This window comes from Crinia signifera, chromosome 7, assembly GCF_055691185.1.
Source record: "Crinia signifera chromosome 7, ASM5569118v1, whole genome shotgun sequence".
Taxonomy (NCBI): domain Eukaryota; kingdom Metazoa; phylum Chordata; class Amphibia; order Anura; family Myobatrachidae; genus Crinia; species Crinia signifera.
The window spans coordinates 77,171,143-77,184,622 of NC_139223.1; the positions used below are offsets into that span (position 1 = coordinate 77,171,143).

Here is a 13,480-nt window from a genome sequence, read left to right on the forward strand (position 1 = left end):
CACGTCACTTCAGGTAACACGGACATAGCCTGGCTACCCTCCGTTACAAATGATTGATCAGATTCCTGCTAAACCTTGAGGGGGTGATCGTGACAAAATGCTCCTGCAGTGTGAGACCCGTTGGATACACCAGCTTAATAAGATGCCCCCGGCGGGCCTGAATTAGTACTGCAGTTTTAATTGCGTTGTGATGTTGATGACGTCATTGGTAAGGGACGCCGGGGCGCACATACGGGAGGCACGACAGCTCCGGGACACGGTGGAGGAAGGTGATATAGGTATGTCATGTATGTTTGTTTGTTGAGCCTGATGACGAGTGATTAAAGCTCAAAACGTTGCTGTACTTCAGACAGGTGTGTCCGTTTTTTCAGCGAGAAAAAGGGAAAAGAAGTCCCTTTGCGTGCCTGGAATACAATATATACACTGCTGGGATTGTGGCAGCCAGGTGCACCTGGGTAAAGTTATACATAAGGATCACTGTGAGTGCCTATATATACATGTCCTGGACACACTTGCCCCGAAGGGGATGAATGAGAACAACCCATTGTCCAACTTCCTGAGATGAGAGCACGGGAGGAGGCGCAGGGGTAAGCACACTTAGGCGATGACTGGTGCCCGACACTGGCTGAACTCATGGGACCAGAGGGCCAGAGCCAGGAGTGTGTAAAGGCGACACGAGCAAATTATGAGGGAACCGACTCGATGAAACCAGCAGAATAATGGAGACAAGATGGTACTCAGGCGATGAATATGAACCTAACCTGGACCACATGGACGTCCAGGGGATCTTGAGCCAAGAGTACAATCTTGGACACAGAGTGACATTGTGAAATCCAGTGGAGGATCCATACATGGACTATGGACCACATGACAATATATGAGGATGGCATATTCACCCTTAGGATGGGACATCGATACCCCCACCTTATTGTTGTATTTACCGTTTATGCAAATGTAATTTCTTCACATTGGGTTTACTGATCTATAGCACGTTGACACGTTAGGGTGTCTCTGACTCTGATGCTCTATGTCCATAGAGGGCATGAGAAACTATCACTATATACATTCATGAAAGTGCATGGCTGTGCCGATCTAGCACTTTAGTGGACACAGATGTGTGCTTGCCTAGGTCCCGGTCTTGCACAAATACATGATAGCAGTAATGGCTTCATGCATTAGACTTTTGCACCAATGATATAATTTCCTCCACCTTCGGGCTGTCATATACATTGAAAACACACACCCCACTACACACCCCTGGTTATGGATAATACACCAAGGTTCCTTATTTCCCCACAGCTTGGGTTTGCACTGTGCACACCTTTATCTCTCACCACTGTAGCGCACTTTGTTTTTTCACGTAGAAATGGGGACAAAAGGCACCACTAGTCTAGAACATAGCCGCATGAACACTAACCCCACATCACCCCACGGCACCAGCAGTATCACCACCGCTGCACAGTTAGACACTGAGGGACTTAGAGACCCCGCATCACCTAGCGGTAAAGACGCTATTGTATAGAGACACCTGCACGTTAAGGATCTGACAGCCCCACTTAGTTAGCAGTCCGTCAGCACGGACAGCTAACACCGCCCCCAGCCTGAGCCCAGCACCTATCACGACACTGTAACTGAAGTGACATGGCATGCGCTCCACCAGCCACAGGGCTGGGCGGAGCTTGCGTGTCATGGACAGGAAGCACTCCTGATTCTAGAGCTGTTACACCTGTCGGCACGGGGAGGAGGCTTTGCATTAATGATTGTCAATTAACTGTGCATATAAACCCGGGACAGGGCGGCTACTCAGTAGGTCTCTGCTCACTGTAGCAGAAGGACCTCTGGACTGCTGACTCCATTTTCCCTTCAAAGGCTGTGATATTTTGGTGACTTCCCCTTGATAAAGATCCTGGATTGGGATCGAAACGTTGGGACAGTTTTTGGAAAAACTGACAACTGACTTGGTATGTGTAAAACCTAAAAATCTTTTTTTCTGTTGATGAATAAATGAAAAAAGTTTTTTTATCTTAAAAACTTGGAGGCGAGTGCTCATTTCCATTAGTGGATATTTTGGAATATATATATATATATATATATATATATATATATATATATATATATATATATATATATATATATATATATATATAGTCAAAATAACTCACAACAGCGGCACTCAGCAGGAACTTTTCAACAAGTGTATTCAAAACCAAAAACCAACGTTTCGGGGCCCGTGGTGCCCCTTTGTCAAGGTGTGGGTAACAATAACAATCATAACAGGTCCACAATGACATCACGGGATTCTCCTCTACAGTACGTGAACCTAAGGGGTTCCTAGGGAGACCGAATGGATGCTATAAGTGCATTAAATGCACCACGTGCCAGCATATGATTACTGGTACAACATTCCAACATCCAGGCAACAATGTGGAATTCCCCATTAAGCACGTACTGTCCTGTACAGTGACACACGTCATCTATGTGATACAGTGCCCCTGTAAGCTTTTATATGTAGGCAAAACCATTCGTACATTGAGAGTCAGAATGGCCCTCCATAGATCTGCCATCTCCAAAGCCCTTCAGGGTAAGAACAAGGACAATGACCAACCGGTAGCAAGACACTTCGCCGAGAAAGGTCACACGTTGGCAAGCTTAAGACACATGATCATCGATCACATTCCTGAGAAGTTAAGAGGAGGCGATAGAGATGGCCAACTACTGAAACGCGAGGTCGTTTGGATGCATCGATTGAACTCCATAAGCCCACATGGACTGAACGAAAAACTTTCTTTGAATTTATTCCTCTAGAGTCCACTACGGTTAACAGTGGAATTATACCCGAGACCGCACATTGGTGTATATGCCCTGAAAAGGGACTTGACACCAGATCCGTCTACAGGTTACCCGATAACCAGATACTTGTGTGCTTTTTCTTCCCTCCACTTATACTCTCGCTATCCCTTTAAAACTTTCCTAATAGATAAGGGGATTTTTGGTTCTTACCTGTAAAATCCTTTTTTCAGAGGCCAAGGTGGATGCTGGGGTATGGGTATTCCGGGCTGGAGGTCCGGGCACCAAGGAGTACAAACTTCTTGTGGCTAGTGCAGCCCCAGGCTCCGCCCCCCTAATACCCCTTCCTGTCCTCAGAGACCAGTTTTTTAACTTTAACAAGCCGAGGAACAGGTATAGGAGAGGGGAACCATTCAACTTTTGAACATTCAAAAACCAGAACACTAAAATGTGAACTATAACTATAACTGCAAGATTTGGAGCGGTAGGGCGGGCGCCCAGCATCCACCTTGGCCTCTGAAAAAAGGATTTTACAGGTAAGAACCAAAAATCCCCTTTTTTCTTACGGCCAGTGGTGGATGCTGGGGTATGGGACGTCCTAAAGCTGTGTCCCTAAGGGTGGGACCGCTCCTGAGCTGCACTGAGGGCACCCCTGCCAAAGGCCGCATCGGCCGAGGCAAAGGTGTCGAATCGATAGAATTTAATGAACGTATGAGCCGAAGACCACGTGGCTGCCCTGCAGATGCTCTCCGCCGAGACCCCTGCCCTCAGGGCCCACGATGCCCCCACAGACCGGGTGGAGTGCGCCCTTATCGAATGCGGTACTGGTCGTCCCGCCAACAAGTACGCTTGCCTTATGGTCGACCTTAGCCACCTAGCCAATGTGCATTTTGAAGCAGGCCAACCCAGCTTCCGGGCATCAAAGAGGACAAAGAGAGAATCAGATTTTCTTATCTGTTCAGTTCTGGTCACATAAATCTTTAGGGCTCGAACAACATCCAAAGAGACATCGTTATCCCGCGATTCTGTGGTTGTTTTATACACTGGTACTACTATTTCCTGATTTATATGAAATCGGGATACAACCTTTGGGAGGTAGTCCAGTCTAGTTCTAAGAACTGCTCTATCTTCATGAAAGATGAGCAATGGGACCTTACAAGAGAGGGCCCCTAGATCCGACACTCTGCGCGCTGACGCAATGGCTAGTAAGAAAACAGTCTTCAGAGTGAGCCATGAAAGAGAAACCGATTCCAAGGGTTCGAATGGGGCCTTCATCAAACTCTTCAGCACCAAGGTAAGGTCCCATGGGTTTGCCGGTGGACGTATGGGAGGTTGTAGGTGAAGAGCTCCCTGTAGAAAGGTATGGATCGTAGATGACGTAGCGATCTTCCTCTGGAAAAGGACAGAGAGAGCCGACACTTGAACTTTCAAGGATGAATGGCTCAATCCCATGTCCAAGCCTGCTTGTAGAAATCCTAAGACCCTATCCAACCTGTATATCCTTGGGTTGAACCTCCTGGGCTCACACCAGAGAAAATACCTTTGCCAGACTCTGTGGTACACCCTAGCTGACGATGGTTTTCTTGCCGCCAGCAGGGTCTTGACCACTGTAGGGGGAAATCCTCTTCTGCTTAGGATCGACTCTTCAATAGCCACCCCGTCAAAGCCAGCCTGGCTAAGTCGGGGTGTAGACACGGTCCTTGTGACAGGAGGTCTGGCCGGAGGGGCAATGGAACCGGTGGTGCCATGGCCATCTGTAACAGGTCTGGGTACCATGATCGTCTCGGCCAATTCGGGGCCACTAGGATCATGGTCACCCTCTCTCTCTTGAGGCGTTGAAGTAGCCGGGAGATTAAAGGGATTGGTGGAAATGCAAATACCTTTTGAAAAGGCCAGGGGGCCGATAGTGCGTCTACCAGACACGCCTGTGGGTCCCTTGTCCTGGCTCCGTACCGGGGAAGTTTTTTGTTGTGTTTTGAGGCCATAAGGTCGACCTGTGGCATTCCCCACTGACCTGTCAGGATTGTGAACACTTCTGGATGGAGGGACCATTCCCCTGAGTGGATCGTCTGCCGACTCAGGAAGTCCGCCTCCCAGTTCAACACTCCTGGAATGTATACTGCCGACAGGGTGAGTAGGAATTTCTCTGCCCATATGAGGATCTGGGTCACTTCCCGCATGGCCGCTCGGCTCCGGGTCCCCCCCTGATGGTTCACATATGCGACTGCCGTCGCGTTGTCTGATTGTATTTTGACTGGTTTTCCGTGAAGAAGGGTTCCTGACTGCTCGAACGTCCGGGAGATGGCCCTTAGTTCCAGCACATTTATTTGTAGCTTTGTTTCCTTTTGAGACCAGAGGCCCTGGAATGACTGATCTAGGGTTACAGCCCCCCAGCCTACCAGACTGGCATCCGTTGTCACAATGATGTAATTGTGGTTTGCAAAGGACTTTCCCTTTTTCAGATTGTCTGACAGCAGCCACCACTGTAGGGACTGTCTGACCATGTTTGATATGATGAGGAACTGTCTTTTCAAATCCGCGTGTGATCGGTTCCAGCGAGACAACAAGGCCAGCTGGAGTGTTCGGGAGTGGAACTGGCCGAATTCCAGCATTGGAAACGTGGATACCAGTTTCCCCATTAGTGTCATACAGAGATGAACTGACACCCTGCTTTGCGACAGAAAAACCTGGACTTGTGAGTGAATGTCCTGTATCTTCTTCTTGGGAAGAAACACTCTCTGGGTCTCTGTATCTATTAGTGCCCCCAGATGAACCATGGTGGATGATGGAGTCAAGCTGGACTTCTTCCAGTTGATTATCCACCCGTGAGATTGGAGCATGTCCAGCGTCATCTGGAGGTGGGCCTGAATCTCCTCCTGTGACTGCGCTACTATCAGTAAATCGTCCAGGTACGGAAGAATTCGAATGCCTAGGAGGTGCAGGCGAGCCGCCATCACCGCCATGACTTTCGTAAACACCCGGGGGGCTGTTGAGAGTCCGAACGGGAGCGCACGAAATTGAAAATGGCGATCCAGTATCGCGAATCTGAGGAATCTCTGATGCTCCTGCTTGATTGGAATATGCAGATAAGCATCTTGTATGTCCAGAGAGGTCATCAGGTCTCCTGGTTCTAGAGTGCTTAGAATGGAGCTTAAAGATTCCATCCTGAATTTTGGGACCCTCAGGAACGTGTTGAGTTTCTTGAGATTCAAAATCGGGCGGAAGGACCCGTCTGGTTTGCTGACCAGGAACAGGTTTGAATAGAAACCCGTCCCCCTTTGGGAGTGTGGAACCGGTATAATCACCTTCTGTTCCAACAGAGTTGAGACTGCAGTCTCGAGGGCTCTTGCCTTGAGCGGGTCCTGTGGCAGGCCCGTTGTAAAGAATTGTGTTGGGGGTCTGGAGCAAAAGGTCAGAGCATACCCTTGCAATACTAGATCCAACACCCAGGAGTCCGATGTGGAACCTGACCAGGTCTCCGCAAACTCCAGAAGGCGACCCCCCACCCATGGCACTTTCTTGGTGTGCCCGGCGTCAGGCCGCTGGCTTTTCCGCCTGTTTTGGGGCCTGGCGACGAGCTGCCCAACCCTGCTTGGGCTTGGACTTCTGCGTCTTTTGTGAGGGCTGTTGAGCCCTAGTTGGCCAGGATCCTGTATACTGTGATCTGCCCCTGGAGGGACGAAAAAACCGAAAAGCCTGTTGCCTAGGTTTTGCAGTTCCTGTGGGCAGAAAAGCCGACTTTGAGGCTGCAATGGAAGTGACAATCTTGTCCAATTCCGATCCAAAGAGGATGCCCCCCGTAAAAGGTAGGGCCTCCAAGGCCTTCTTTGAATCATTATCGGCCTTCCAAGATCTGAGCCAGAGGGCTCTGCGTGCGGCCACCGATACTGCCGAAATTTTTGATGCAAAAATTCCTGCATCCAACACTCCCTCACTTAGGTAGGAACTAGCCTCTCTAATATTGTCCACAAAAGACATCAACTCAGATCTTTTAGTCCCTGACTGCAGGCCCTCCAAGAGCGCATCTGCCCAGTGTGCTATAGCTCTGGTTGTCCAGGCTGCCGAATAGCTAGGCCTAACTGCAGCCCCTGCGTTAACATATATGGACTTGAGGAACTGATCCAGCTTTTTATCTACTGGATCTTTTAAGGATGTTACATCAGGTATGGGCAGGGCCGTTGCCTTAATTAGCCTGGTAACGTGGGCGTCCACCTGAGGGGGTTCGTCCCATTTCTTGTGGCTGTCTGGGAGAGGATAAAAGGAAGAAATCCGCTTGGACACCAGGAATTTCCTGTTAGGATGTTTCCAGGCCTCTTCAAACAGGTCATCCAACTGCTTTGATTTAGGGAAAAAGGCACTATCCTTCTTTTTGCGTTTGAACACTGGTTCAGTATCTATCCCCTCTGCAGCGGCCTGAGTATCCGGCTCCTTAATGTTAAAGGTGAGCCGTATCAATTTAATTAGACTATCCACTCTGGATTGAGACATGTGATCCTCAGTATCAGCGTCCACATCATCCACTAAATCAATGGCGCCCCCATCTTGGTCGTCCCCAGTTCCATCGGCATCATCATCTGTGTCCTGTGGGAGAGGCTGAGTTGCCTCACGTCTGGACGGTCTATTTGAACTAGACCCTGTCAGGACATTTTGTAGTGAGGATGAAACCTGCACCAAACCCTGGACTGACTGAGATAGACCTGCTACCCATGCTGGTTCTTGCTGGGGCTGGGCTTGGGGTGCCGGTACGGCAGCGGGGTTACGTGACGCTGCCAGCTGGGAAGCTAATTCCCTCATCGCAGAGGACAGGTCTGCCGCCCAGTCCGGTCTGCAGGGAACATCCGCATTGGGTTGCGAACTAGGCCCCGGCTGAGAGCAACGGTCACAGAGGCCTGCGTGGTTCTGCTCTGCACTAGCAAAATTTTCTTTGCACACTGTGCAAGTATATGCATGCAACGCTGGAGCGGGACCAGGCCTACGGGATTTCCCCTTTGCTGACATGATATGTGTATGTATCGCAGTAAATTAGTAACCTGAGTTAACTAAACACCAGCGCTATTGTATGTGGAATTGTCAGTCACTATATAAACGAATAAGTGACCTAATACTGCACTCTCTGGCACTTCTACAGAGAGAGATGTGGTATATGAATACTCACATTAACATAACAAACTGTGAAAAATAACAAAGACAGAAAAAACACTGCAGTATACAACTCCTCACACAACCCATACACACAGGATTCGGCACTTTGTTTCCTGCACCTACACCATAAAAGTGAGGTGAGGATAATACAACCTGTCACTGATAACAGTGGAGGCAAAGGGGGGCGATTTCTTTAGCTCCTCTCCGTTTAGCAGGCAGGTAGCAAGTAAGCTAAAATGGCCCCCGCTGTGACACAGGTGGGAGGAGAGGAGCGCTCGCGGCGGGAACCCAGGACAGGCTATTGCCGCGAGCAGGGGGGCGGAGTTTTCTTATACTCCGTCCCCTCCTGGAACCACCAGCGTAACTCTCTAAACGGCGCCTCCTGAGAGAGATATGCTTACGCAAAAAACCATGGTGGTCTAGCGGTTACTCAGCATGAGCTGAGTACTGCTGCCAGGCCTCCGGCGGCGCCCCTCCGCCGGCGGTGTGAGCCGCGACTCCGGCTCCCTCACAAGTGAGAAGCCGCTTACCTGCGCTTCTCCCGGCTGCAGCTCCCTCCAGTGCCTGAGGTGTCTGGTGTGAGCGGCCGACAGGTCCGTCCACCAGACGCCGGGAGAAGCTCTGCCGTCAGCCGCAGCAGCGCTGCGCTGCCGGCTGTGTAAAAATAAAACACACAGCAAAAAAAAAAAAAAAAAACTGAAGTAAATTAGGGCTAAAAATGCCCTCTCCTTAGCGAGGTGCCTGTTCCTCAGAGCACCAAGGAAAAAAAACTGGTCTCTGAGGACAGGAAGGGGTATTAGGGGGGCGGAGCCTGGGGCTGCACTAGCCACAAGAAGTTTGTACTCCTTGGTGCCCGGACCTCCAGCCCGGAATACCCATACCCCAGCATCCACCACTGGCCGTAAGAAAAAAGAACATTTATTCAAATACACAGCCTCAATTGTGGCCTGATTGTGTATACTTTAGTGTAAAGATCATGCAGCATCACTGAGGCAGTAAATGGTGTATATGCCCCTACCATGGGGACTTGACACTTTGCCCAGCGATACTGGGGATTACAGTCCTCTGAATGTGTGCTTTTTCTTCCCTCTACTTACACTCTCGCTATCCCTTTATATTTTTCCCGTGCTTACACTGTTGATATTATATGTGACGGTTATTACACACAGGTACCTACATCCGCTCTTCTAACGGGCAGTTGCCAGTGACACGTACATTGTATACCAGTGTATACCAGTTGTTAGTGTCATATACATTATATACCTAGCCTTGTGGGCATCCTCCTCCCCGCTATAACTTTGCATGATGGACACCATTAATAGAGTTATATTACCGATAATAAGGTGCCTCCCATGCCTCCTATTATGTTTGCTGCAGGCTTCCAAACGGGACGATTGCGGTGATACATCTGATACTTCTCTGATGGATGCAGTTCTATCGGGCACCCATCAGATGTACCCTTCACTACTGGACCGTACACGGAGGGGCCATGCCAATATTTTAAATTTTAAACACTTTTATTATATCACATGTGGACACTTTACGTTTGCACCCATTCACACATTGCTCTGATTATTTCAGTCATCCGACACACCAGAACAGTGACATTATAATTCTGATCACGATTATGTATAGAGATCTTTTCTTATTTGTGTGTTAATTGACATGTCTCCACATCTCTGTTTTGTTTTTTCAGCGACACGAGCGCGCCGCGTTTCCATAGCCACTGCATCACCCAGATAACCCCGGCAGCTTGCGTATCAAGCAACCCGGATGGTTGCGTTCCACCCCGGCTTCCTGCCTTCTACACTTCCGTCCATGACCATTTCCGCCGGCTTAGGACGCGGCGCCATCGTGCAGCTGATCCTCGTTTCTCTATGTTTCACCTGCTATATAGGTAAGACCTGTTATGATTGTTATTGTTACCCACACCTTGACAAAGGGGCACCACGGGCCCCGAAACGTTGGTTTTTGGTTTTGAATACACTTGTTGAAAAGTTCCTGCTGAGTGCCGCTGTTGTGAGTTATTTTGACTATTCACTGAACCCGGAAGGCACCCAGGCAGTTGTACCCCGTTGGGTGAGTGCCAGGCCGCCAAACTTCTTTATATATTAATATATATATATATATATACTAGGTGATTCATCGCGCCCTCCGGGCGCTCTTCACACCGTTGTGAGGGGCTTCGCCCCATCAGAAGTAGAACGGAATCTGCTGCGCTATATGAGCCACTGTAACGGAATCTGCTGCGCTATATAAGACACTGTAACGGAATCTGCTGCGCTATATGAGCCACTGTAACGGAATGTGATGCGCTATATAAGACGCTGTAATGGAATCTGCTGCGCTATATAGGACGCTGTAACGGAATCTGCTGCGCTATATGAGCCACTGTAACGGAATCTGCTGCGCTATATAAGACACTGTAACGGAATCTGCTGCGCTATATGAGCCACTGTAACGGAATGTGCTGCGCTATATGAGCCACTGTAACGGAATTTGCTGCGCTATATAAGACACTGTAACGGAATCTGCTGCGCTATATGAGCCACTGTAACGGAATGTGCTGCGCTATATAAGACGCTGTAATGGAATCTGCTGCGCTATATAGGACGCTGTAACGGAATCTGCTGCGCTATATAGGACGCTGTAACAGAATCTGCTGCGCTATATAAGACGCTGTAACGGAATCTGCTGGGCTATATAAGACGCGCGCTATATAAGACACTGTAACAGAATCTGCTGCGCTATATAAGACGCTGTAACAGAATCTGCTGCACTATATAAGACGCTGTAACGGAATCTGCTGCGCTATATAAGACACTGTAACGGAATCTGCTGCGCTATATAATACACTGTAACGGAATCTGCTGCGCTATATAAGACGCTGTAACGGAATCTGCTGCGCTATATAAGACACATATAAGAGAGATTCACCCCCCCATAAATCCCCCAAACCCCATGATTATTCCCACTTTAGTAAAAAACTAAAATCCACCTTGAGAAGAGCAGGGTGGCAGCAGAAACCTGAGAGATCCCCCCCCCCCCCCCCACCAAAACCCCACCCCACCAAAACCCCAGACTCCATGATAATTACCTTATTTCTTTATTTAAAAAAAAAAACCGAAAAAGTCTACCTTAAGGAGCACAGCACAGATATTGTCTGTAGAGGCAGGGAGGAGTCTTCTTCCTTATTACTGCTGCTCAGCGCTGGCCGGGAGCCAGCCCGAACAGGAGCAGCAGCAGCAGCTTGATTAGGGACTGGACTGGAGGCGAGCAGTGACTCACGTGACGTCACCCCTTCACGTCGCGGCGGCAGGGCAGGACCAGGTGAGCAGGGCAGCCGCCGGGCAGTGCAGCCGCCGGCGCACGCTGCCCTGCGTATGTGAAATGAAGAATTGCAGGGCAGCAGGACTTCACGTCATGTGCGGAGGGGGGGGCGGCGCCCTGCGCCCCAACTGCGCCCGGAGCGGGTGCTCCGGTGCCTCCGCCCTCCCTACGCCTCTTGCTGCAGGTGTGAGGCAGAAGGGGGGCGGGTGAAATGTCCGGTGGGACGCCGCGCGTGTGTAGGCAGTACGGGACCAGGTGAGCAGGGCAGCCGCCGGCGCACGCTGCCCTGCGTGTGTGAAATGAAGAATTGCAGGGCAGCAGGACTTCACCTCATGTGCGGAGGGGGGGCGGCGCCCTGCGCCCGGAGCGGGTGCTCCGGTGCCTCCGCCCTCCCTACGCCTCTTGCTGCAGGTGTGAGGCAGAAGGGGGGCGGGTGAAATGTCCGGTGGGACGCCGCGCGTGTGTAGATGCCTGGGGATGAGTGTGTTAGGGGAGGGGTTGTGGGTGGTGAGCAGGCGTGGATGGAGTTAGTGGGCAGGCATGGGGAGTGGTGTGCGAGGAGGGGTGTGTGCTTGTGGAGAACAGTAGGACAGAGGTGCCTTGCTTTTGCAGTGTGGCTGACGGTGGATGGGCCTGTCAATCACCCGTGAAACCCCGCCCACCGTTTGCCACACTGCTTGACTGACAGATCTGGCTAAATATATAAGAGATATATATATATATATATATATATATATATAAGAGATTATATATATATATATATATATATATATATATATATATATATATATATATATATATATATTTTTATTAAGGGGAATACAGACGGGGCAATATTTGCCCCTTTTCTAAGCTAGTCTGATTACATCCCTAAGAAAAGGAGCATGGATGTTCCGTGTGTATGCCCTGCAGCGATGGTGATGCGCAGTCTTGCGAGTAGCTATCGTCCGCAGGGAAAGCTGCTGTGTGCCCTGGCTTTCCCTAGATCACTATTAAAAATAAACAAAGCCCTGCTGAGCAAGATCACTCACCACAAAGCATCACGGGACACCCGCTATGTGTACTGAGCGATCGTGCAGAAGCACGTCGCTTAGACAGAAAGCCGGGTTGCCCGGGGCTTTAGGGTGCTTCCTATACTGGATGCTTGCATTATAATAAAATGCAGCCTTGCAGTTTGGGACACGCCCCTGGATGCCCCATGCCTTTCAGCATCAGCAGAATGGCGAGCTGGCTTTGCACTGTGTTTCTCCATCTAATTTTTTCTCTTGTGGTTGCTTGTTTCTCTTCTAAACATGCTTGTACCTTCTCTGAAGTCTCCTCATGTATTGCCACTCTTACTTGTAGCAGCTGTGGAGCTGTGACCCAGACTAGATTGTTTTGGTGGCATGGCTTATGTGTAACTAAAAAGGTGCCCATACACTAGGGCAATTCGCATGCAATTTGCACACTTTTTATGCAATTGCGGGGATAACTCACATGTGATTGACATAGTTTTTGTGGACATGCCCCCTTTTAGCTAATCGGCAGACTGGATTGAATCCAGTCTGCCGATAAACAGGCGAGCAGGCTGAAAAATGGGCTAAGGTCATGACTGTTGGGACGTACCGACAGTCGTGACCCTGGATTAAATACCCCCCTTAGAGTAGATCATTATATTGCCCAGTGTGTATGCCCGCACTGACAGACGCCCCCTCCCTGTGTGTGTGTACAGATAAGGAAGCGGGTCATTAACAAGAGCTGTAATTGTACAGTGTGTACGGAACCTTTACTTAAAATGGACCAATTTTCTATATTCAAAAAATCTGAATTAACCCAGTTAGAAGAAAGGGGAAAAAAATAAAAATCTATACATACAAGGTGTCTAACAATTTTGTCAGAACGGTTTCCATTGCATTGCATCAGGTTGACTTGTTGTGTTAAATCTTGCATTCTTTGTTCAAACGTTTCCTTGAAGAAATTTTGCATTCGACTATCAACCAGACATTGAATCTAGCGAAGAAAAAAAAAAAAATTCATGCAAAAAAAACACATCTCAACATTATATTGAAAAGACCAGTAATCATTAGGAACAAAAACAAATACATAGGTAATTTACACAATATTCCAGTCTGTTCTTTTTAAAATCTTATCAACTATTATATATTGCATAGAGTTTAGTATTTATTAAATAAACTATTCAGAGGAGGACTATTCAGAGAAGGTACACAGAAGCTTGGCTTCC

General features: G+C 48.9%; 1 protein-coding gene across 1 annotated transcript in view; it reads right to left on the reverse strand.

The window, feature by feature from the left end:
- ATF7IP2 (activating transcription factor 7 interacting protein 2) overlaps window positions 1-13,480 on the reverse strand; it is a 72,098-nt gene that overhangs the window by 28,682 nt on the left and 29,936 nt on the right. The window contains exon 4 of the mRNA XM_083153362.1: window positions 13,114-13,248. Within this exon, the coding sequence (XP_083009488.1) occupies window positions 13,114-13,248 (135 nt within the window). The remainder of the gene's footprint in view (window positions 1-13,113; window positions 13,249-13,480) is intronic.